This window comes from Pelodiscus sinensis, chromosome 2 (genome assembly GCF_049634645.1).
Source record: "Pelodiscus sinensis isolate JC-2024 chromosome 2, ASM4963464v1, whole genome shotgun sequence".
NCBI lineage: Eukaryota > Metazoa > Chordata > Testudines > Trionychidae > Pelodiscus > Pelodiscus sinensis.
This window is the reverse complement of record NC_134712.1, coordinates 191,659,672-191,686,455: the sequence shown is the minus strand read 5'-3', so window position 1 is coordinate 191,686,455 and position 26,784 is coordinate 191,659,672. Positions and strand designations below refer to the sequence as shown.

General features: G+C 39.9%; 1 protein-coding gene across 1 annotated transcript in view; it reads left to right on the top strand.

Moving 5' to 3' along the window:
• The window catches only part of KCNH8 (potassium voltage-gated channel subfamily H member 8), a 311,959-nt gene that overhangs the window by 260,775 nt on the left and 24,400 nt on the right, over nucleotides 1-26,784 (top strand). Inside the window, exons 12-15 of the mRNA XM_006120171.4 lie at nucleotides 11,004-11,042; nucleotides 12,813-13,171; nucleotides 22,135-22,241; nucleotides 22,929-23,005. Coding sequence (XP_006120233.2) covers nucleotides 11,004-11,042; nucleotides 12,813-13,171; nucleotides 22,135-22,241; nucleotides 22,929-23,005 — 582 coding nt within the window. The remainder of the gene's footprint in view (nucleotides 1-11,003; nucleotides 11,043-12,812; nucleotides 13,172-22,134; nucleotides 22,242-22,928; nucleotides 23,006-26,784) is intronic.

Below are 26,784 nucleotides of genomic sequence, written 5' to 3'. Positions count from 1 at the left end.
TCTAGGATGCATTTCATCAGGCACTGGTGACTTGAAGACATCTAACTTTTCTAAGTACAGTAGACTTCCAAAAATTTGGAAGCTTTGGGACCTCGGTGGTGCCGGATTATTGGATATGCCAGACTATCAGGAGGTACTATAAGATGGCTATAAAGTGTTTTAAACCCTTTTTATTGTAGCACAAGCACTGTCCAGTGTGTCACAATGCCAGTGGCAGACTGACTAAGTCCCATCTGGTTTCACTCTGTTCAGCTGCTGCCGCTGCTGCCTTGTGACTCATTTTTTGCTGAAGCTCACTCACTAGGTTCTTGCCATTTTGATGCCAGACTATTGGGAGTGCCATACAATTGGATGCCAGACTATTGGAGTTTTACTGTAATTTTAACTTTTTTTATTATTATTTTAACTTCTAAACCTACCCCATTTCCACTAGCATTCACTATGTTAGGCATCCCATCACCATCAAACTTCTTGGTAAAAACCGAACAGAGGTCATTAAGCACTTGTGCCATTTCCACATTTTCTGTTATTGTTTCTCCCTCTTCACTGAGAAATGGGCCTACTCTGTCCTTGGTCTTCCTCTTTCTTCTAATGCATTTGTATAATGTCTTCTTGTTACCCTTTGTCTCTAGCTAGATTGAGCGCATTTTGTGCCTTCACCATTCTAATCTTGCCCCTACTTACTTGTATTGTTTGATTATATTCATCCTTTATAAGTTGACCTAGTTTCCACTTTTTATGAGACTTCTTACATGATCTAAAAAACAAAAAGAAGCAAATGCGAAGTGTAACGTAAAAAATGTTCTAGTTTATTTACTATTTAGCTGAGCATTAGTTTGAACATTACCTGCCCAAAAAAGGGTGTAAACTGCCATCTTGCTTCTCTGCTGATAGACTCATAAGAATGCAAGGCTAGAAGGGATCTAAGAAAAGTCATGGAGTTTAGCCCCCATGTTAAGGAAGGATTAAATATACCTGGACTGTCCCTGACAGGTGTTTTTCTACCCTGTACTAAAAATTTCCAAAATGATGGTAGTTACATATATTTTGTTGCAAAATCTAAAGGTGCTTACTGAAATCTTTTACCAAATTCCATATTGAGTGCTGGCGTGGGAAAGAGATAAAGGGGAGTGAACTTTGCCCATTTAAACTACAGAATGAATTTAGGTATGTGAACTCTAATCACTCAGGTTGAAATTTGGCAATATGATATCCCTCCTAAAAGCTATCATTCACAGAATAGCTATAGAATGCTGGCATAGAATGGCTGCATTTTATCATATAGTACACTTGCTAGGAATTATCGATTCTTATCTTCAACTCACCATTTTCTGTTCTGCTGCCCTGTTCTGAATATATTGTTTTTGTTATGCTTGCTTTGGTAATCATGTTTAATGGTCCAGGCCCACATGGGGAATTTGGTTATTAACCAAACTGCTTCTTGCACAGCTAGTGTAATACATTAAATATGCTCAAGACCTATTGCTGGATCTGTCTCTGCTGGATCAGTCTTCCAAAGAAGCTTTATGTCATGAAATCACTGGTCTGGGGCAATGCCAACACTAATAATATTGTAATGGCTCCTGATTGAATACATTTCTCTTGCCTTTGCTTTCAATTTTTACAGAGCTATTCACATCAATGTCTCTGTTACGATCTAGCAACAGGCAAGATAAGTTTAGTGTCTGTTCCCAAATTTCTTCCTCATTTCCCATTTGTTTCAGGCAAAATTCACAAGCACTCTTCCAAATTGATAGTAAAGAAAAATAAGGTGAGTGGCATTGCATTGAGTCTGAGGAAGTCCCAAAGCAGGTATGAACTGTAGTGTGTGTATGATCAGATATAATCTAGGGGCAATGAAACCCTATAATCCTACAGGGATCAACAGTTATGGTAGGGGACCCAGAAGATGATAAAATTCAGGGCCGGGAGAAGTCCCATATAGATTATTAACAAGCTTTGTATTCCCACACCTTTATAGGAGTGAGGGGGTTTCTAAAACCTACAGAATTTTCAGACCACAGTCATTTTTGTGTCTAATCAATAAAAAGGTTAATTTGCAAATTTAATATTTTCTAGTATATGCAAATGTGATCGTGATTTGTTTTTCAGTAGCCCTTTGAAGACTAAGGGCTGAACTCTGCCAGTATTCAGAGCTGCCATTAATACAGATTATCATACCCATTCTTGTCTCAAATAGGGGAAAATAAAAGTAGCATTTCTCGAACTTTCACTAGCCTGTTGCCAGTCTTCTTCAATGAAGTGCAGCTGTAGTACCCAGCATTCTATGGGTCCTATCTATGTTGTATGGTTACTCTTTTAGAGTTCAGTATAAAGTTCAGCCCTGCATGTATACTCTTGGCTTAACGCAGTTGCTTATATAAGCATTTCATTTTTGTACAACTTGGAAAATTCTTTATTGATTCAGATTCCATGCTATATAGAAGTCCATGAAAGAACCAAGTACTTAAGAATTAAAAAATGGTATAGGTGAGTTCGTAAAGTTTTAGACCAGAAGGGAGCATTAGATCATCTAGTCTGACCTCTATATCCCAGGCCATTAAATTCCACTCAGTTAATCCTGTGTTTGGCCCATTTAGAGTATGTCTACACAGCAGTGTTATTTCAGAATAACCAACGTTATTCCGAAAACACATAGTCCATGTCTACACACAAGCAGTTATTTTGACATAATGTCAAAATAATGTCCAGCTGGAGGACTACTTACTTTAATTCCTGTAACCCTTATTTTACAAGGATTAAGGGAAGTCAGAGGAAGAGTGCTCTTTCTCAGACTTACTGCTCTGTAGATAGCGCCAAAAGCCGAAATAAACTACTTTGACTTAATCTATGCAATTGATGTAGCTCAAGTTACGTAGCTTATTTTGGATTTAGCCCTGCTGTGTAGACGTGCCCTTAGAATGAGATTATGCACTGTACCTCTGAGAGGCATAACACAAAATGTGTACTCCCAGAGAAAAGGGGCTATGGTGAGGGTTAGCTAATGGTATATCTGACCCCTTCTGGTCTTTGTGGGTCTTTGTTCCCTTTGTTCTTTCTGCTTGGCTTTCCAAAAACTCAGTTCTACTCCAACCTTTGTCACTCAGGCATCTTTATTTGGTGTACAGTAGTGCTACACTGAGCAGATCGGACACAAAGACAGTAGGGATGGCTGCAGGGTACACCATAACACCAGAGTTACATTGAAATCTTCTTCCTTTTATACATCTCCGTGTATTTACTATATATTGCATCACACATTTTTCAATTAGCTTCATTACTTTGCAGGAGCCAATTCCTCTGCGACATGGACTGTCCACACACACATTGCTAACTTATTGTTATTTTGTTCATAATAAATAGTTCCCTATGTGTTCTCCCTCTTACATTAGCTGACACAGACATTGTCATCTTAGCCCACTGACATATTTACTTACCTTATTTAGCACAAACATTCTGTGTTCAACCTGGTGATTCATTTATGTGCCTTATTTGATCATCCAGAAAATGAGGCTTCCCTCTATGCATTAATTACTTGTTTCAGGCCAGGCCTGTGCTACAATCCTGTCAAGTGTATCCCCGCTCAGGTCTTTGGCAGTTGCCAGTCTTGCTTGCAATCACATGATTCTCCCATTCTCAGACCAGGCCTTGGGCTGCCATCCCGACTTGATAACCATGATTCCCTCAGGAGCCTGGTGTCGGTCCAGTACCTGCTGTTCTGTGCCCTCCAGGAGCAGTGACCCAATAGTCTTCTCAAAGAAAAGTGTTATTTATTTAGAGCAAAATGTTTCAGAGAAAACATCTTTAAACAAGAAAACTGGACTCTGCAGATGCTTCCTCTTCCTAAGGCTACTCAACCTCTGGAAGGCAGGGAGCACCCAAACATCCTCCCTCATTTCTACAGGACCTATCTCTGTGTCTGTCTCACAGCTCACTGACAACTCTCCTCACACCTCTCTGTGCAGCGAGCCCTTTTGTTTTGTGCCCCTTTGATCCCTTGGTTCCCAGCAATGACAAAACAGCTGTGTTACCTCATGCTGGAGATTACAAATAGGCCATTTTACTATAATTGTCCCCAAAATGGTTGTTGGGACATCATTTATCAAGATCCAGTGTGATTTTTTGTGTGTGTGATTTTTTGTGTCTTGCAAAAGCTGCTCATTAAGCTAGATCATAAATGCATACAGGGAAGTCTAATAAACCCATGGAGTTAGGCCATAGCTTTTCCCCACTGACCACATTGCCCATAGTATTTTTAAGTTACATATCAGCTTTCCTACATTATTACATAGAAGCCCCACACCAGCCATAGCAGCTTTAAGCCACCTTTGTACCCTCCTGATCGTGGGCCAGTTTGGGGGCGGGAGTAACCAGCTTAACTTAGTCTCTCAGGGCTGTCTATGGCAGACTCACTGGGCTGTCCTGTGGGGTGCAACACTTCCTAGAATCTCTGCAACCTTCTGTGTAGCAGCTCTGCCCTGAAATGCACAGACACAAAAAGTTAGCCTTTATCTGCCCCTTATTGCAGGGTTTCTGTGTAGGGTTGCCAGCGCTCCTGGACTTAAAGATTGTCATGGGATGAAACCTTCAGGAATAGAGCCAGCCAAAACTGGCAACACTAGTGATGGGATCCTCAAACAACCACCTTGCAGCTGACTTCTATAGTTCCTACACTGGGGGGATCCTGCCCCAGGTGGACATAAGGCTTTTAGAGCCATTTTTGTGTGTGGCATAGATAAAGTGGAGAAGGAATGGTATTCTCATCTTTAAACTTCCAAGGGTGCTCATGTAGGCACTAAGCATTTCTTGCAAGTAGGGCCCTGCCAAATTCACACTTGAGTTTGGTATATTTCATGGTCAATTCATCATTTTAAATATCAAACATTTCATTATTTTAGCTATTTAAATATGAAATGTCACTGTGTTATCATTGTGGGGCTCTTGACTCCCCCGCCAAAAAAGTTGTGTGTGTGTGGAGAGGGGGAATAGTACCCCCACTCTCCAGCCACCTAGCTCTGAAGGCAACACAGAAGTAAGGGTAGCAATACCACATCCCCCTAAAATAATCTTGCAACTCCCCAACAAACTTCTTTTGGGTCAGCACCCTCAATTTGAGAAATGCTTGTTTCCCTTGTGAAATCTGCACAGTTTGGGTGTGTTTAGACTACCTCCCTCTTTCAACAGAGGGATGTAAATTAGGCACTTTGAAATTGCAAATGAAGCCGGGATTTGAATTTCCTGCACTTCATTTGCATAATCACGTCATGGTGCTCTTTTGAAAAAGTGCTATTTTTGAAAGTAAAACTGCAGTCTAGACATGGTTCTTTCAAAAATAGAAGCCTTTTTCACAAGATCCTGTAAAGCTCATTTTTTGAGGTTTACAGCATCTTTCGATAAAGCCTTCCCTTTTAGAAAGAGAAAAGAAACTCTGTGACCTACATGGCAAATAAAAACTAACCAACATGACTCACATTTTAAATACTCACACAAGATCAATAGATTCAGGATTATTTGTCAGTGTCATTCCAGCAATAATTTTGAATAATGAATTAATGAGAGGAAGTTTTATGTTGCTTGTGGACAATTCACAATCAGCATCTAAACTCCTAGCATAAGGCGCTCATTATAGATTATTCGCTTAGCTCTTGCTGTTTACACAGCATACTGTACAAACCTAGAGAGTGCTGAGAACATCAGTTTCTGGGAAATTCATTTATTCTCCATTCAGCCAGAGGCAGTGTAAAAGAGTTGAGAGAGAAGGCTGCAAGAGTGTGAGAGCGAGCGAGCTGGTGAACTAAAAAAATTAAAATACAGAAAATATTGGGATAGGAGACACTTCCAAATGCCAATGAAAATATTCTTTTAAATTATGGAATATAGTTACAGTTACAATTATAGCTAGCCTAAGACCTCCTGTGGCATGTATTTCTGTCAATGAGCTGTGATTTAAGGGATTTATTCTATTTCATTGAGGAACTTCCTGATTAAGAAAAACTGAGGAGGATGAACATGTGTGAGGCATTAAGCTTTTCAACGATATGGTAATCCCTTGTTATGTGCTCGTATATTTTCCATTACCAGACAATAAACCCTCTACAAACTGAACATATGGCATTTGATCTATATTTTTACATATTGCCAACATTCTAAACAGTTTTATGTACTACTTAGTATTAAGCATATTAATATTCCCATTTGTGTTTCCAAATCCTTTTCTGACACAGCACTTCAGCCTTTTGTTCCCTAATATGCAAAACATTATTAATATATTCTAGGAACTCAGATTTACAAAGAACTCAGTAAATCTATGTGCAACTCAAGCCCTGCTATGAAGAATATGGAACCTCCAAACCAGAGAAAGACAACATTATCCATCAAACCCTTTCAAGTCCAGCCAATGCTTATCTACATACTCAATGCTCATTATCCCTAAAATTTGGACAGTGGCTGTGCTTCTAAATTAATTCTTTCTCCAAAATGTGATTTTAAATCCCTCTTGAACAAATTACATATTTTCACTGGTTTATACCTGAAAATCCCCATAGATGATTGACCAAGTACAGTAAACTTCCGATAATCCAGCACCTTTAGGACCCGGGGGGGGGGCGGATTATCAAATATGCCGGACTATCAGAAGGGGGGCTATGAGGGATCTGGAGTGGGGTTGGAGGGGATGCCACCCCAGACCCCTCATAGCCCCCCCTTACAATAGTCCGGCTCTGCCCCAGGCGTCCCTGATTCAGCCGCTGCTGGTCAGTTTCAGCAGCAGCTGAATCGTGGATGCCTGCAATAGAGCAGCTGGGGTGCTGCCAGGTTGGTCCCGCAGCGCCGAGGGGCGGCGCTACCGCACCAACCCAGCAGAACTCCAGTTGCTCTTGGGGACGCCTGGGACAGAGCAGCTCGAGTGCTGCCGGGTTGGTCCTGCAGCCCCAAGGGGCAGCGCTATGGGACCAACCGGGCAGTACCCCAGCTGCTCTGCTCCCGGCTTCCCCGATTCAGCTGCTGGTCAGTTTCAGCAGCAGCTGAATGGGGGAAGCCTGTCCGGCTGCCCCAGCACTTCTGGGTTTCTGATGGTGCCGGACCATCAGGAGTCCCGGAGCATTGGATGCCAGACTAATGGAGTTTTACTGTATCTTCAACGTGGGCTAATATAATATATGGAGATATACCATCTCATAGAACTGGAAGGGACCTTGAGAGTCCAGTCCCTTGCCCTCACAGCAGGATCAAGTACCATCCCTATGGGTGGAGAAGGGGTTGTTACCATTTTAGAACCTCAGTCCAGAAAAAAAATCACCTCCAGTTAATTAAAACATCTAGAATTTGTATTGAATAATCAGCTTTTTTTTTTTTTACTGATGTGGAAGTATCATTCTTGGCATTATAAGGATATAAGTTTGTCATAAAGGTCACAGACTCCATGACTTTTGGTGATTTCTGTGACTTCAGCCTTGACGGGGGGGCGGGCAGGAAGCTTGGGCTATCAGTTCCTAGGTAGTGGGATGAGCCCTAGGTTGTGGGGCTTAGGCTGTCCAGGGCCCAGGCAGTGCGACTTGGGCTTCTTTGAATTATTAAATATTATCCACAACCACTCCATGACTTTTCTTAAAAATAACCATGACAAAATCTTAACTTTAATTTCAGTGAACATTGATATACGAAAATACAACTGTTGAATACTGTGTACCAAATTCCAAAATGTATACATTAAGATATTTAGGAACCCTAGGAAAAGAACATCTAACTGGTTTGGTTCTGATGTTGGCACTCAGTCTGTCATCGGTGACTGGAAATCAGTTACTGTGTTGGAAATCAGTTACTGTGTTGTATACAGGTTGAACCTCTGTAGTCTGGAACCCTGGGGACCTGCCCAGTGCCAACCTAGAGAATTTGCCAAACTATGGGAGGTCAATATTGTCTAGCAGCATTACCAACACTTCCATTGTTTACTGGGCTCTTAGAAGACATTCAGGGATAAATTAGAGCTAAATAACAGCACAGAACACTGAGGGCCAAGACTGGTGGCTGTAAACAAACCTTATGGGACCATGGGAAATATGGCCACACCCATGATAAGTGAACATTTAACTAACTAAAATCATGCCAGACCACGGATGTTACCAGATCAGACAGTGCCAGAGGTTCAACCTGTACTTATCTTTTAATCACAGTGAGCACTATATAGAATTGATGTCCTCTTTCTTTTCATGGAAGCCAAAAAACCTGTGCATTTAAGGAAGTCTGTATTTTATCCTAAAGCAAAAAATCTTTAGATGACTCAAAAGTAGGCCAGTTCCTCAGGTCCTCCAATAATTAATTCCTCTGGCACTAAAGTGTATGCAGTCAAATGCAGGAAGATGAAACCTTGTTATTCGGATACTGCAGTTTTTAAATTTCCTGCTCTTAAAAGGCTTTGTTTATACCCTTATATATTTCTGTTCTTTTTCTTGCTGAAAACTATTTTTTTTTGGAGAGGAGTCTCATTGGAAGCAGAAGAGATTTAAACGGCCTCTTCTTCTTGTGCCCACCTTCAGATCCATCTACTAAGTGAGAAGTTCCCAAACATGTATAACCATTGAATATCATTTCTATCAAAGCCAGTGAGCTCAGGCCTCACCTTTCTGTGATGTGGGCACAATATTTGTGTTTGTCAGTTATGAATGAAGGTTCAGAATACTAGAGATGCAATTTCAATAGTCTTTACGTTGTCATGTTTCAGTGAAACGGCTTATTTCTGGGCATATAACTTATCCAATTGTGCCATTCCAGTCTAACTAAAACTGCCCACCTGTGGGGCCGGAAGCAAAAGAGGAAACAGGCTGTATGGCAAGAATAAGGGGAACTGATAGGAGGAGAGGATGTGGGACAGTTCCCTCCCTTGAGCCGCCTTTCCCCAGTGAGTCCCTTTATACATCTGGTCCCTCCCCCCCCCCCCCCCCCCCCCCCCACTTTCCCTTTCCCCACTAGCAATGCCCTAAAGCAGCTGGCTGCTACTGCTGATGCCTCCTCCCTCAGGCAGCTCCACAAAAGCAAAATACCAGCAGGGTGCAGTGAGAGTGGTAGAGAAGAAAGGCTCAATGCACTCATTATAGGCACAGCATTAATCCCTGGCAGACAGGTGTAGCCCTTGCAGGGGAAATGCTGTTTAGCCCCTGCAGCCCAGCCAAATGCATGCAATTCCTGCAAGGCTATGGGAAAGCATATGTACCATCTAAAGCCATTTCATGCAGCATTCTGTATTTCCTGATGTTCCAGGCTGAACATGCAACGCTTCTTTAGACTCAGGGAAGAAAACTCAAAAGCGGAGAAAGATTTAACAACGCGTGTGTGTGTATGTGTGTGTGCGCGTGCATGCATGCACACATGCACACACTCTGTCTCCTCCCCCCCTTGATAAAACCCAAGCAGGATTCTGGCTGGCAAATTAATATTTTCATATTCCTGATAATTCATGTGACTGGTTTTGTAGCTATTAATATACTAATATATATTTAACATTTATACAAAAGTAGCATCTAAAGGGCTCAAAGCCCCAGGAACTATTCATAACTATATTTAATTAATAACTAATAGTAATCTAATTAACATGTGTTTGGGCACCTGTGTGCATGCAAGTCAGGACTCTAGTATCACATTCAACTGACCCTTTACAAACTGCAGTATTTATCATACTGAATGCCTCTATTGCTAGAAACTATCTAAGGCCCAGGTGCTGAGTTCCTTCAGCTGACATTGATTACGATCAGAGCAGAGAGGGTTAACATCTGAGCATATCATGGTTCTAGTTAGGGCTGCCTGACATTTTTTCTGGCTGACATAGGAGGAACACAGCCATATTTCTGCTTTATGTACACAGTTTAATTATTCTGGTAGTTCTACTTGTCAGTGGATGGAGAATTACTGCTAAGTTTATGTAAGCAATGTGTCTGATTAATCCACACGCTGATGGTTAGGCAGCTGTGGAATAGGTTTACTGCTCAGACCAAATTAAGCATTGGGGATGAGCACATTTATGTGGCAATAATAATGCCTTCATTTTTATGAATAATTACAAAACTATTTGCCTAATAGCATTATAACCTGCAAACGGTCTGATATAATCACAAAACAGAACCAAGATTTACAAAAAATGGGTTATTAAAATGAATCTGCTAAAGTAAAATATTGCAAAGTGCTTATGTTACTCAGGCTCTTAGGCTCCTAAGTCTCATGAAAACAAGGGGTCTTAAGTGCCTAAGTTGCTTCTGAATTGGGTCACATCCTCTAAATTATTTAGGTACTTAAATCCCATTGATGTCAAATAATTTGCAGGATCTGGGCTTGAGGACCAAATTTACAAAGATGAAAAGTAAATGGGACTTAGGTGCCTTCCTCACTTAGGCATTTCTGTTATCCCCGGAGGCTCCTGTCTGCATTTTTAGACCTTAAATACCTTTGTAAATCTGGCCCTTAAGCTTTGAAACTATCTAGAGATTTTATGTAAATATTCACGCAAATAGTATAGCTTACAGATCCCTCTGATTTCAAATGGAGATGCTGGGTTATCAGTACTTACTTTGGAGTCTAAAGGGGATATTTTCAAAGGCACAGATGGTAGTTTGACTTTCTAACCTACCTGCCACTGTTCTAGATTCCTATATCATTTAAGGACTAACCCTAGAATGAGCTCTTTTCCTGTATCAAACTTATTGGGCCTTCCTATATAGAGATCCATCCATGCACATCCAGTGCAGGGTCAAGTCTGACATTGGCATAAAATGTTAATTTTACAGGAACTCCCTATTTTTTGTACATGAAAGGTATAATTTCTGGTTGCCTATGTGGTCCTGAGAGAGTCTGTTGCAAAGATGGTTCTTTAGCTGCATCTATAATTTAATTTGTGGAATATATGTTTGTTTTATTATGAAATTTTCTTGCTGTTCCAGCATATAAAATTGCCTTTAGAAGCTAAACCTGTGCAGGTTCATTTATTTGCTACTACTGCTTTTTTTCCCCCTCCACAGGTAATATCAAGATTATCAAACAAGTCTACACTGTCTCAGGTATGATTGCCTGATTTGAAATACGATGAGCTTAACTTTGAAACAGAAGTGTGTAGGGCTTTTAAGTCAATGGAAACACACCCCTTAATGGGTTTTGAATAAGATCCTTAAATAGGATCCTGCATTTCAGTGCTGAAAACTGCTATTATGTGGGTATCTCGTAACGGTATTTTAGCATCCAGATGCTGGATTTGAATGTTCCATTACTGCATATTCATTTTAAACCACAGCCTTGAATGTTTACTCAGTCCAAATGATAGACATGAAAAGTTCAATTTACATACAATTCTCTCTCAGTAGTGAATAAGATGGACTCATATCTGAGTTCTGTACAGTTTCCTCCTCTGCCTTCTATATAGTAGAATAGTTCTTGAGGCCATTATTGTCTTCTTGCCAGACAGCCCTTTTCTACTACATTTTATATTCTTGACTTTTTGGACATACAATGAGCTAGACCTTTTCAATCTGGTATCTGTGCTGTTAATAATTGTATAATAGTCACTTAGTAAACTAATAGGGCAAATAAAAGAGCAAAATTACACTCATGCAGCAAAATATGAGGACAAGGAGTGATGGGAAACCTCAAAAGATTGTGTGCCCAAAATGTGTATCTTTCTCCAACTATCCAAACTGATATGATTATGGACAATAGGGCTGAAAAACTCTTGGGAGTAGACTACTTTATGAGATTTTTGCTACTTCCTGTTCTCAATTGTGCTGAAAATGTTCCAGTACTGTTTTTAGAAAACATATCTTTTCCGCTCAATTGAATTTGGCTATCCCGTTTATTTGAAATGTGTGGAATTTGCAAGAACAGTATAGAACCCTTACCAGGAACCAACTCCATTTGGGCAGACCTCTACAACATGTATTTTGTTGCTAAGAAAATAACAGTAACAAAAGAAAGCAATAATAGATGAATAACAAATAACTCTTGCATGGTAATTTTCATTAGCATGCATTAAAGTGAATTACAAAGGCATACCATTATTCCTACTTTACAAATGTGGAAACTGAGGCACAGAGAGATGTGATTTGCCCATAGTCATCCAGCAGTAGAGTGGCTGGTCTTCTGAGTCCATTGGGCCCCTCTGCCCCCATAACAAGTGCCTACAGTCCATTGTACAGTTTGTATTCTTTAATAGATTCATCTCTGTTTTTTGAGGTGTTAATTCTTCAGAAGTTAATCAGCACTGTTGTGAATTAATAGGGCTCAGCAGGAGCTCAAGGATCTGGCTGTAAGGAAGTAAGATCAGAGTGTAAGGTTCCACTCAGTATGACTAAGAGGAGGAATCAGGATGAATTCAGGTCCTAAAAGAACTGTGTCGCTCCTTATAACTGCCCTTGTACTGTTGGACTGTAGGTTTATATAAGTTACCTACTGAACATCCATTCCTTAATGCACCAACAGTCTGACAGCATTAACCTAAGAAATAACTCCGCAAAAGACAGAGAAACCTATGAAAGTGTATTTACTGTGGGTGGCTTGTATGAACTACAGTCAGACAACATTTCACAGTAGCAAAATACATTTGCAATGAGGTCAAGGGCTATGTTACTACAGGGCTTGATATAAATATATACACTTGAGGGACTGAAGAGAAAAAGAAAGAAAGAACAGGTGGGTCCCAAAATAACATTTGTTCTAATGAAAAAGTAAAGCTCTAATGGATTTGGCTTTATTGAAGTATGATCATCAGAGCAAATCAGCTGTCCCTGCTGTGTTGGGCTTTGATGTTTTATATTAATATGAATTATTCACTATTTTAGACAGAGCCCAAGGGAAATGGCAGCATAAACAAGAGACTCCCATCAATTGTGGAAGACGAGGACGAGGAAGAGGAAGGAGAAGAGGAGGAGTGTGCCATCCTTTCTCCAATCCACACAAGGAGCACAACCTCATCCCAACAGAAGAAAAGTGGAAGCAATAAAAGCTATCTAGGGATAAACTTGAAACAGTTGGCCTCAGGAACTGTGCCCTTTCACTCACCTATCAGAGTCTGCAGTTCAAACCCTGCAAGAACCAGACATGAAACTGAACTCCACTACTACTCCAGAAAAAGAGAGAAAAACCTAAAATTGCACCTTTCAACACTGAACACCATCGGTCCCCCTGACCTCAGCCCCAGGTAATAGCTATTAACATTATCTTCTTCCCCAACAGATAACCCTGCTTTTAAGTAAAATTCTTGTTTTACTCAATATTATTTAACCCTTGGCAGGGGAAATTTCAAGATGTCATGTCTGTTTAATAAATTAAAGATGCTGTTACATCTGGGGGAAATGTTAGCATACATAACAATTAGATGAAATATTTAGATGAGCTACTGTCTTCAGTAAACCAGAGGCACCCAAATTTAAAATTTTGGCCTTAATCTCTCTGGGCATATCTACGCAGCAGGGCAAAAGTTGAATCAAGTTATGCAATTTCAGCTACGTCAATTGTGTGGCTGAAGTCGAAATAGCTTAATTCAGCTTTTGGCACTGTCTGCACAGTAGGAAGTTGAAGGAAGAACTGTCTTCCTTCAGTTTCCTTATTCCCCATGAAATGAGGGCTCCAGGACTCTGTATAAGAAGTCCTCCAACTCTGTAGACGCATGCTTTATTATTCTGAAATAACACTGCTGTGTAGACATAACCTGTAAGAATCAATGTACTTATATGCAGAATTACAAAAATACATATCTTGCAGAGCCACTATGATGGCAACCTGGCTTTACAGGTTGAATTGGAAGTAACTGAAGTTTTAAAATCAGCTTTTCACTAAAATGTATGGCAAACAAAATACACAATGGTGTGTGGTGGTATAAAAGTATAATTAGTCCTAGTGTGCAATGACCTCATTTATGGCAAAGCTATTTATGTAAGTTATTTCCAATTCATTGCAATGAAAGTGTAAGTTTTTATTGGCAAAAACTACAGTCTTTGGGCCTGATCCTCATAAATCATCATAGAGATTTGCACCTCATATGCCTTGGTTTGCAGTTTTTAATTCACATCTTCCAGCAATTTTAAAGTGTGTACATTTTTTAAAGTTTTCTTTGTCCACTAATGATAGAAAACCTAATATAATAATCTCTTTAGTCATAGGACTATGGTGTCAATAAAGTAAACATGAAATCCACTGACTCAGCATCACAAACTAACAATAGGTCTAACTGGGTCAAAATTGATTCAGTAAACTCAGTACAGGCAGAACCCGGGTTACGTACAAGATAGGGACTGTAGGTTTGTTCTTAAGTTGAATTTGTATGTAAGTCGGAACTGGTACATATTGTAGGGGAAACTCTAGCCAAACATTACTCCAGAGCTCAGTTTTATTCTCCCACACCTCACTTCCCTCAGTCCTTTATTCTCAAGCTGAGGTGTCTGCTGAGAAAAGCCACTCCATGTCTCCCTGGTCTGCTGGAGGGGGGGCGCTAGCTTCGCGTCTCCCTGGTCTGCTGGGGGTAAGCAGCTAGTGCGGGGTTGCCTCACCCCGTTTGTAAGTAGGGATCCGATGTAAGTCGGATCCATGTATCCCGGGGACTGCCTGTATAGCCAAAATTCATATAGATTCATGCAGAGAAAAAAAAAAAAAAACCTTGGCTGCATCTACACTGGCAAGTTTTTCCACAAAAGCAGCTGCTTTTGAGGAAAAACTTGCCAGCTGTCTACACTGGCTGCTTGAATTTGTGCAAGAACACTAGAATTTGCGCAAGAAGATTAGATCGTCAGTGTTCTTGCACAAATACTATGCTGCTCCCGCTCGGGAAAAAGCCCTCTTGCGCAAATACTTTTGCGCAAGAGGGCCAGTGTAGACAGCTAAAAACTGTTGAGAAAATGGCGATCGGGGCTTTCTTGCGCAAAACCGCGTCTAGATTGGCATGGATGCTTTTGCGCAAAAAGCGTCCGTGCCAATCTAGACGCGGTTTTGCGCAAATGCTTTTAATGGAAAAACTTTTCCATTAAAAGCATTTGCGGAAAATCATGCCAGTCTAGACGCAGCCCTTGTGTATATCTGTGGAAGAATATGATAAGAGAGCTTCCACATTAGCAAAAGTGATTCAGGGAAAAGTCTTTCACCTTTACTGCAAATCACCTGTTTGATATGGCTCAGGTCAGATATGACTGAAAGTCATTACCATTTGATGGCCTGTGGAAAATGAGTTTTGGTTCATGGTGCCTGTTCAAAATTGTCCACTAGTCAGACACTCGTATGTTGCCAGACATTGTCCTCCAATTTTGTGGGAGCAAATTGAACAAGTATTGTTACACACACTATTTCCATATGTCTTTTTTGCGTATGCAAAGTTTGAATCCTATTTATAGTTAGGCTGGAAATGTGGCCCATAACATACATGATTTGAGACACATTACCCTGCCAGCCAAAATCTTTTTCTCTTTTAATTTCCCAACCCAAACTACATTTACAGTATCATAATATGTTGATCAAATAAAAAGGAAAGTCAGAAACCTGGAACAATGTTTTTCCCAGTTAGTGTTAAAATGAAACTAGAACTTTAACCAATGGCTAAATATTGACTTGCTTTTGGACAGGAGTATAGGAATGAGGAGACGATACATGAGAAACTACCTCAGCTTCTTGTGATCCCTATATAGGGCCCAGCCAGAATGTGTCCCAGGAAATATATGTCCTCCTTTCTCCCAGCAGTTTGCATAGATGTTCTCCTCCTGAAGAAAGGCAGAATGGGGACAGGCTCATGACCCCGATGGCCAGGGAGGCTTCACTGTGCAGACTCAAGGAATCTCCAAGATGAATTCTAGCTGGGCCAATGAGAATTCTACCTGGAGCCTGCCCTTTTTCTCTAGTGATAGCCTCTGCAACCCTGAAACTACAAGGGTGGCCATATTACAGATTAGTGGAGAGGGGTAGGATTCCCTTATGACCCAAACATGTGATCAAGCTTGCAGTGTTAGGCAGTGCACATGTTTCAGACTTAGGCCAACATCAAATCATTTGTGAATAACCACTTCCCTGAACAGTGGCTCCACTGTATGGATAACTGAGGTAGCGTTATATATTTTCACCCTTTACATCAATATTGGTATATTTTGAACATAGGGCTGTGTCCTTAGTGAATGTAATTTGATGTGGATCTACTTACTTCAGTGGAGCTAGGTTTCACAGCACATAGCAAAATGTATGAATAATAATAAATTCTCCTCAGTCCTGCAACCTACTGCATAGGTATCCAATGCATAGTAAGCCAGCCCCTCATCAGAACTTTTTTCTCTTTGTTTTTTAAATAATTTGCTTTGCTGCCATCAAAGCAATTATTAACCACACCTTTTTTGTTTTTGAGGAAACACTTACCAGATGAGCTTATTATAGTATTTAGAATACTCACAGCTGGTCTGGCCAGCATAGTCATAGAAAACTGGCATTCATCTTCCTCAATACTTAATAGGAAATGTATAAGTAAAGAAAGTGCACTAGTGATACAGAAATGTGTGCACTGATTACACTACCAGACTCTGGGAGTCTTGGTTTTCCTAAAGAAAAATCAATCTCCTTGTCAAGTATCAGAGGGATGCATCTGACGAAGTGGGTCTTTGCCCACGAAAGCTTATGCTCCTACACTTCAGTTAGTCTATAAGGTGCCACAGGACTCCTCACCCCCATTCTCCTTGTGTGATCAGTAAAGGGATTAAGAAGATTGGAAAAATTCCTTCTATAACTTCATTAGAAGGAACTATTAAGGTTTGCTCCCAAGCCTCTTATCATTGGTGGGATTCTTTTCTCTGATGATGGGAGTTAGGCCAGGCTCCTGGAAGTCTACATGTAAGTCTGTACTGATTTCATTCTTGACATTACCTTTCCCGTTCAACTTTAATCATGAAGTAACACTACTTCATATAAGGAATCTCTTTATATAAGGAATCTCTCAATTTCTTCAGACACACAAATTGACTGCAAACCTGAGAAGTACAATTCTAAGTTATTTTAGAAAGTTTTATCTTTACGTGTCTCTCTCTGAACACTGTGAACTATTGACCTGCTGTAATTTTCAATGCATATCTAAATAGTTTTTCACCATCCTTAGTTCCCACGTGGGCTTTAAATACAATGAAGATATTAATATTTTAATCCATTAATAACATACACCAAGTGGATATTTAATGTGAGTTAAATCTTTATTCTTTGAAAAAGTGAAACAAAAATCATATTTCTCAGCTTTTGTAGTGATTATTCAAACAAATGAATCATCTGAATTTCCAGTTGCAGGAAACACCATAATCCTGAGTAGGTCATCTTTTCATGAGCCCCATCTTCTATCAACCTTACACATGTCTTCTGCAGTGATGATAGCTGTTTTGTATCCAATACAGTAAAGTATAATGACTTCCAATTGAAGTCTGAATTTTGCAAACAGATGCACTAATATAGAGCCTTGTACCCAGAGTCCCAATCAGGCCCATAAGATTTGCATGTGCACAAAGGTCTGAATTAGGAGGTAAAGACTATACTATGTATGTTGCAGTAAACAGGTCTCTCAACTTATCGGGTACCCCTTTTTGATCTCTGTTTTACATTCTCCAGTCCTTATGTTTTTGCATTTGAAGAGCAGAGTAAATAGCTCCTTATCCCAAGCAAAGTGAAGTTTCTGTTATACAGGTGTCCACTCATCACAGAACCACTATCACAATTAATAGTGGAAGAAGAGAAGTCAAAAATTGGCTGAGCATAAAACTGAAATATCTTTTAGACGTCACCCCTCCATGTCAAGGCTCTTGGAGGAAGGAAGGCAGTGTTAAGGGAAGACAGTACTACTCTGCATGCTGTTCTGTGCCTGTTGTACAGACAAAGTAAGGATGTCATTTGTCCACAGTTGTCAGCACAAGCACTTAGGTTCACTTTAAAACATTAGTTGGCAAAGATGTATACTTTATATATTACCAAAAATACATATCAAAATAAGAAATACTCAAATTTACGTACTAGGGTGGTCAATAACAGTTAACTCATGCAAATAACACAAAAAATTAATCACAATAAAAAACTATCATAATTAATTGTACTGTTAAACAATACAATGTCAATTGAAATGTATTAAATATTTGTTGTTTTTCTATATTTCAATGTTGATTTCAATTACAACACAGAATACAAAGTATATAGTGCTCTCTTTATATTATTTTTATTACAAATTTATGCACTATAAAAATTAAACAGAACAAACAGTATTTTTCAATTTACATCAAACAGGTACTGAAGTGCGATCTCTTTATCATGAAAGTTGAACTTGCAAATGTGGATTTTTTTTTTTGTTATACTCAAAACCAAAACAATGTAAAACTTGAGAGCCTACAAGTCTACTCAGTCCTATTTCTCGTTCTGCCAATTGCTAAAACAAACAAGTCTTATGTTGATAGGAGATATTTCTGACTGCTGCTTATATATGCTGATTCCAGAAAGTGAGAATAGCCATTCATATGGGACTTTTATAATTGGCATTGTAAGGTATTTACATGCCAGATATGTTAAACATCCGTATGCCTCTTCATGTTTTGGCCACTTTTCCAAAGAACATGCTTCCATGCTGTTGATACTCTTTTAAAAAATAATGCGTTAATTAAATTTATGATTGAACTCCTCTTACTACTCTGTTCTACCTGTATTCTGCCATATATTTCATATTATAGACGTATTTGATGATGATCCAGTACGTTTGTTTTAAGAAAGTCTTCACAGGAGATTTGACAAAGAAGATACCAATGTGAGATTTCTAAAGACAGGTACAGCATTGGACCCAAGGTTTACTAAGCTGAAGTACCTTCCAAAGAGGGACAAGATATGGAGCATGCTTTCAGAGCTTTTCAAAGAGCAATATTTTGATTCTGAAACTACGGAACTTGAACCACCAATAAAGAAAATCTACCTTCTGCTGAAGGCATCTAACTCAGATGATGAAAATCAATACGGATCAATCCACTTGCTTTGGATCATTTTCAGAAAGAAGCCATCGTCAACATAGACATGTTATAGAATCATAGGGCTGGAAGAGACCTCAGGAGGTCATAGAGTCCAGCCCCTGCCCAAAGCAGGACCAATCCCAACGAAATCATCCCCGCCAGGGCTTTGTCAAGCCGAGACTTAAACATCTCCAGGGATGAAGAGTCCACCACCTCCCTAGGTAACCCATTCCAATACTTGATCACCCTTCTAGTGAAATAGTTTTTCCTAGTATCCAACCTAGACCTCCCCCACTTGAGACCAGTGCTCCTAGTTCTGCCATTGGTTACTACTGAAAACAGTCTCTCTCCATCCTCTTTGAAACTTAGACTCATAGAATACTAGGACTGGAAGGGACCTCGAGAGGTCATCGAGTCCAGTCCCCTGCCCCTATGGCAGGACCAAATAGGTCCTTCAGAAAGTTGAAAGCTGCTATAAAATCCCCCCTCACTCTTCTCTTCTGCAGATTAAACAAGCCCAAATCCCTCAGCTTCTCCTCATAGGCCATGTGCTCCAGCCCCCTAATGTCCTCCAGAAAGGTAGTTGAAACATGAATATTTAGCACATCTGGCATGTAAATATCTTGCAACTCCAACTACAACAATGCCATGTGAAAGCCTGTTCTCACTTTCAGACATTGTGAATAATAAATGGGCAGTATTAATTCCTTCAGCTGGTTTGTGTGATTGGCTGCAGAAATAGGACTGCGTGGACTTTTAAGCTCTGAAGTTTTACATTGTTTCATTTTGGAATACAGGCTTTTGTACATTATTCTATATTTGGAAGTTCAACTTTTATATTAGAGTGCATTGCAGTACTTGTATGAGATGAATTGAAAAACGCTATTTTTGTTTTGTACAGTGCAAATATTTGAAATAAAAAAGAAATATAAAGTGAGCACTGTACACTTTGTAGTCACACTTTGTATTCTTTGTTGTAATGGAAATCAATATATTTGAAACTGGAGAAAACATCCAAAATACTTAAGCAATAATAGAATACCATTTATTTTAACAGTGCAATTAATTGTGTGGTTAATTTTTTTAATCGTTTGACTTCCCTATTATATACTAATGACCTTTGCTTCTAATATTTCCATTCTTCATCTATGCTGATTCAGATATCACATACATTGGAGTAAATCAGGGAGTAGCCCCATAGTACAGGCAGTCCCCGGGTTACATGGATCCGACTTACATCAGATCCCTACTTACAAACGGGGTGAGGCAACCCCGCACTAGCTGCTTCCCCCCAGCAGACCAGGGAGACGCAAAGCTAGCACCCCTCCCAGCAGACCAGGGAGACGTGGAGCGGCTTTTCTCAGCAAAAACCTCAGCTTGAGAATAAAGGACTGAGGGAAGTGAGGTGTGGGAGAATAAAACTGAGCTCTGGAGAAATGTTTGGCTAGAGTTTCCCCTACAATATGTACCAGTTCCGACTTACATACAAATTCAACTTAAGAACAAACCTACAGTCCCTATCTTGTACGTAACCCGGGGACTGCCTGTACTCAAATGCTGCAAAACTGGTGCAAGTTAAAGAAAGTTCATCACTTGTATCTCAAATGCTTTTCTACAAAGTGAGCATGTATATGTTACCATAAATATGTCTGTATGCACAAATGAGTGTTTCTGTAGACAGTGTCTGAAGGTCCAATTGAAAACGTCTGTTTTATAGCTCAGTCTTTTATTTGTTAGTTGATTTGGTTGGTGTAAGGTTTTGATGTGACATACACTCTCCCCTTTCTCTTTGTTTGATGGATACATAAGTACAGCCTTGAGCTTTGCTTCATACAGCAATAAAAACCCATCAGATTAAAAATAAGATCCTGATAGAATGATCTTATTCTCAATAGTATTTTTCAACTCAGTAGTTCCATTGACTATGATTCTTAGAGCAGCTTAAATTTCACATTAGCTTAGTGAAGTAATTTTAATCCTATTTTTAGCCCTATGCAAACTCAAAAGGAAGAGCAATCCCACAGGAGGACTGAATAGCTAACAAAGGTAGTTTTTCTGAATTCAGTACGGCATTTGTTACTCTGATTAGAAGTTTGCCCGTATGTTAGGAAAATCTAAGGAACCTTAACTGGAATTGCAGCCTGGTCATTGCAATGCATTGAAACAATCTGGTTTTCATTCTATTTCCTCAAAAACAGAGTTTCACTAGAACCAAGTTTGTTGTGAGTCAGATTACTGGGGTGCAAAGATGGGTTTGCAACTGGGTTGAAGTTGACATGAGTCAGGGCAGGATGTATACTGATCTTTCAGTTAGTCCTGTAGAGTGAGGACATGCTAAAGCTATTGTCAATCATGCCTTAATAAGTGACTTCAGAATTTTGTTCTTAACACATTATACAGATAATGCATATACTGTAATTCATAATGCCACCAATAAAAAGCACCTGGAAGGCACTAGGAGTCCTTCCCCGGACTTCAGTGGGCATTGGTTTAGGCTCAGTGTCAGTACAGTCCTGCAAACAGGGTTTGCTGCTTGCAAGATGATAGCCTGATCATTGGCAGAGGTGGGGAAACAGAACAGTGCTACTGTCAAAGCTAGTTGCTTCTTCTGTGTGTGTCTGCAAAGCATGGGGAGAGCTTTTGACCTGGCATTGCTAACTCTGCTTTCATCTTTGTGAGATTTGTCAATCACCTGGGGTTGATATTTATTTATGGCAGCCTAAGAAAGAATTTGACAGATGCAAATAAAGCCGAAATTCCAAGCCACTATGTTGGAGGTATGAAAACATAATCATCAAAATTTAAAAAAAAAACCTAAATATTTTCATTTTAATGAGTTAAATAAGCAAAACACTTGTTTCACTGATGGGCTTGACAGTTTGTAATTATTAATAGCATAGGAATGCAAGTGGACAAGAATAAAGGTCCTGTCATAGTCAGTAAAAGTAGTAATATTATCAAAATGATCAGTTAAGATGAAGGTCCTGACTTTCCTATCTTTACTCAGCTGGACTGAATGAGTTGCCACTTGTAAATGGCCTTTATATTTCTTAAGATTAGTGTCATGCAGAAAACACCATTGCTTAAGACTATGACTATTAGTAATAAATATTGATTCTTACTTTATGAAGTATGATGTCTATAGACACCATATTCAAAGACAATATTTTAACAGGATTGTTGATGGAATTGAAGATGGAAACCATAATGAGGAAAGCCAGACTTTTGACTTTGGCTCTGATCAACTCAGGCAGGAATCCCGGGTGTCTCCTACAATTGTTGGTAAGTGCTATATCTAACTGCATTTCAAATCACTCATTGAGGTAGACATATTTGGTGACCTGCCTTGTGTGCATCTACATTCGTGTAGCTGATTAATACAATAAACATTTACGGGATATGTGAATGGATTTAGCATGTTGCTAAACTTAGTGTCATTTGCACTGACCACAAATCATGATAGAAAGGTAAAACTAGATATCATCAGTGTCCCTGGGCCAGGTGTCCTGCTCCTCCCTATTACATGTCAAGATACATGGCTTGTCAGGAGTTTGAGTTCCACTACATCTTTACTAGTACAGGGGCGGATTCTATAAGGTGCCAAATGCCCTAAACTCCATTAATGCTGCTAAATCCATTCAAGGATCAGCTCCCATAAACCAACTGCTTAATTGGGGTGTGGCAATTTTAAATTGCAGAATTGCCAGATTCAAAGCCTTGATTGATAGTTCCATATCTTCTTACAGAATAGGTCCCACACAGAAAGAGACAACGCAAACTTCACGTAATACCTCATTTACATCCCTCCTATATATTTATATTGATCACAGACAGTCATTAAGTACTTATTTCATCCAAACCTGGAGTCAAATTTAAAGCAGAGAGAAACCTAGAGCCACTTTACTAACTCCCTAAAGCACCTAAAATGTATTTCTATAATTTACATATATATCTGTGGGTTATTTACAGACTCTGACGTCAGTGCTGCAGTGCTAGTTATCAAAGCAGAAGAAACCAAACAGCAGATCAGCAGGCTTAACCATGAGGTACAGAGATTTATTTTATTCTGATTAACACTTTGATTAATAATAACTCAAGAAGAAATGGGCAAAATCCATGATGTTTGGGAATTTCATAGTTTTTTGCATGTATAAAATTAGGAAGAGGATCCCAACCTTCTTATCTGTAAGTTAAATACTCTTGGAAAGAATTAAAAACAGTGTAATTCAAACAAATATATTTATCTAGTCTTTGCTATGTATTAAAGTTAGCCTAGTCTTGATGTATCAGAGTTACCCTAGTTCTTCTATCAAGTCAGCAGCCTCCATATTTTGTGTGCGTGTGTGAGAGAGAGAAAATATATATATATATATATATATATATATATATATATATATATATATATATATATATATATATATAGATGTTTTCCCTTCCCATGCTTCTTTTATTTGGCTCCGTTTCACTCTGCCTACTCTTATCATTCTTCTTCCATGTCTTTATGCTTTTACTTGCACTCTCTATAGAGCAAAACACAAACCCAGCAATGTTTACAATTATATAAAATTAAAACTCATCTTATGTGTGTGAACTCAAAATTAGGCAGGTTTGTTCAGCCCTGCTCAAGCCATTGGTCCTAAGGAATATAGGAATTATATAACATTTTGCTTTTTCAGATTGGAACTGGGGATGTTAGGTACCATGTAATTGAATAATCGTGTAACCGCACAAAATATTATTGGTTACACGATTATTCGATAGTCCTCAGGGGTGGGGCTGGTAACTAGTACACTCCCAGAGAGCCCCCTGCCACCCTGTGCTGCTGCCTCTGTATCAAAGGCAGCACCGTGGAGTGGCAAGTGGAAGGCAGCTTAAAAACTGGCTCCCTGCGCAGACCAGCTCCTGTCCTGCCATTCCTGTCTGCAGGGGGCCCCACGGACAGAGGCTGCACCGGTATCCCACAGAGCAGCATCTGTCCGTGGCGAGCCTGGGCCTTTGTGGACAGAGGCTGCCCCACAGCAGTCTCCCCTGCCCTCCCCAGCACTGCTGCCTCTAATAGAAACAGCAGCGTGGAGTTAGCAGGCAGCTCCAGCGATATGGCACACATGGAGAGTCAGCTTAAAAGCCAGCTCCCCCATGTATCAGATCCCTCCTGCTCTCCCACAGAGTGGTGCCTCTGATAGAGAGGCAGCAGCATAGGAGTTGGGGGACAAGCAGCTCTGCAGAAGCTGATGCATGCAGGCAGACAGCTTAAAAGCCAGCTTCCCACATGTACCGGCTCCTGCCTGCTCCTCTCACCATCCACACTGCTGCCTCTCTATCATAGGCAGCAGTGCAGGGATTGGGAGCAGGGGACAAGTGGCTTTGCGGGATCCATTGCTCATGGTGAGCTGGCTTAAAAGCTGGGACTTCTGGCACCTGGAGCCTCTGGAGCTTAAGCCATAAAGCCAACTGGCTCTCAGCTGAGGCTGTAGGGCATATTGATACAGAGGCAGCAAGGAGGGGATGTGTTTAGTCAACAAGATTAATCAATAAGCCCAGGCTTATCAGTCAACCATGTAGTTGACTACACATTGACATCCCTCATTGTAACTTAATTTTAAAGTAGTAGTTCTTATATCTGCCTGGCTTCCACCTGTTCTGAATGCTCCACTAATGGTGACATAAGTTATCACTTGGCTATAGGACAAAATGAAAAGCATTAGAAAAAATTTTCCCAGAAGGTACACAACACTGTATTTTTTTAAAAGACCCATGTAAAAATTGTCTATTGTTTTTTCAGGGATCTGTAGCAATTCCACAGTTATTTAACTTTAATATTTGCACTTTAAGCAGGACAGTGTTAAATAGTTGCTTAATTTCCCATGTACAGTTGAATTTTCTTTTTTTCCTGAAAGATGTTATTAATTTGGTAAAGGAAACAATTGAAAGTGATCTCTTTTATAAAATTTGACCATAAACCTTGCCTTTTTTTCCCTCTTCTCTCTGACTGACCAACCACTGTTACCATAAATGTTGAATTTCTCTCACCCAACCTCTCCAATCTCCCTGATCATCCACTTCTCAAATTTTGATGTTTAAACTTCATAGCCCGCTCAGCTGAACTCAATTTAAGACCAGCAAATTGGAACAAAGGGGGCTTAATGCACCTTTTTCTTTGCCCCCAGAACCCATTTTGGGACTCTCTGGATGCAATTACTTAAAGCAGTTTCAGGAAAATGATTAAATAAACCATGGCTGATACTGTGAAAAAGGACCTAGAAGGAACAAAATTCCAAATCTGTTTTAGAAACTTGTATCTAAAGCCTCCTCAGCAAACAGACTGGAGAATCCCATGGCTTGAGACAAGGCTGGCATGACCATCCCTGTCAGAGGTTTCTAGAAAGTTTGATGCAGAGAGCTTATGTAACCCACTCACTTAATGGATGTGGTTCACTCTCCCATGAGTGGCACATAGACCAATTACAGTGTGAGAAAATGAGTGTGCTCTACAGTCTTAGCTGAAAGTCAGCTGAAAGTCAGAACCAAACCTGGAACCTCCGGCACTTAGCTGAGAGCCAGTTGACTTTATCATTTAAGCTGAAGAGGCTCATGCACTAAGACTGTAGAACACACTCATTCTCTCCTTCTGTAAGTGATCTAAATGCCACTTCATGGGACAGTGAACTACACACAGTAGATGTATGGATTACATTCACACATATCCCAAGAGTAAGTCAGTCAAGGCTTTGCAAAGCCCTGGCTGAACTGATTTAGTTGGGGTTGGTGCTGCTTTGAGCATGGTTTGGACTACATGACTTCCTGAGGTCTCTTCCAACCCTAGTTTTCTATGATTCTATATAATGACAATCCTTTAAGGAGAAATGTCACTTGTTAACATACTGGAGATGCTTTTGAAACTTTACCACAGCAGAAGTTAAAGTAGCATGGACTCATTGTTTAACCTTGAACATCACAGAATTTTTTTCAGATCTGAGGCTGCAAATAAGTATTATACGATTATCATCAACAGGCAATTGAAAATATAGTACTATGTCAGAACATTTCAAGTGGAAACCTAGTAGAATAAACAAACACTTTATCTGCAATGGCTTTGTGCTTGTCATTGCTTTTTCCAGTGTAGTTATATAAATCTTTTCGCACTTAGAAAAAAAATATGACCATCTTTTCTACTGTTGTTTGCACACTATTAATGATACATTTAACCACCCGCGCCCCCCCCCCCACATTTTGGTGCTTACCCCCTTTTTGCGCTGCTTTCCCTTAGTCAATGAGGTTACAGAATAAGGCTAGAATTGTGTAAATAAGGAATTCTTTCCGCCGAATGCCATTTCTAATTCTATTAAAATACAGATTAAATAAGTCTCCCAAATGAAGACAAATGCCCATTGGCATCATAATCAATATGGATCCAATAAGAGCTATATCTTTGTTTAGTTCAAGTAAACAAAGGCATAACTGAATAACTCTGCTCTCGACCATAAATCCTATGCAGGGAAATATATTCTCTCCCCTGAGAATGGAGCTATGGGCAAAGTTTCTCTGCATGTCTGGCAGCTCCAGCAAGTTATCTGTCACTGTTTCGCTATCTGTTGTCAAAGGTGCTGCAAGCAAGCATGTCTGGGGTCAGAAGAAACAAATGCTTTTGTTTTTTCCCCCTGGAGTGAAGATGAATGCTCTTGTTTGTTGCCGCACTATAGTGTGTACCCTCTTCTTATCTTGTGAAAATGTAAGGGGAAAACTCTGCTTGGGTGATGTGGGAGTGGAATGAGGCCTTTCCCAGTTATTGTTGTGAATCCTTCTAGAGTCCATCTGCTTTGAAACT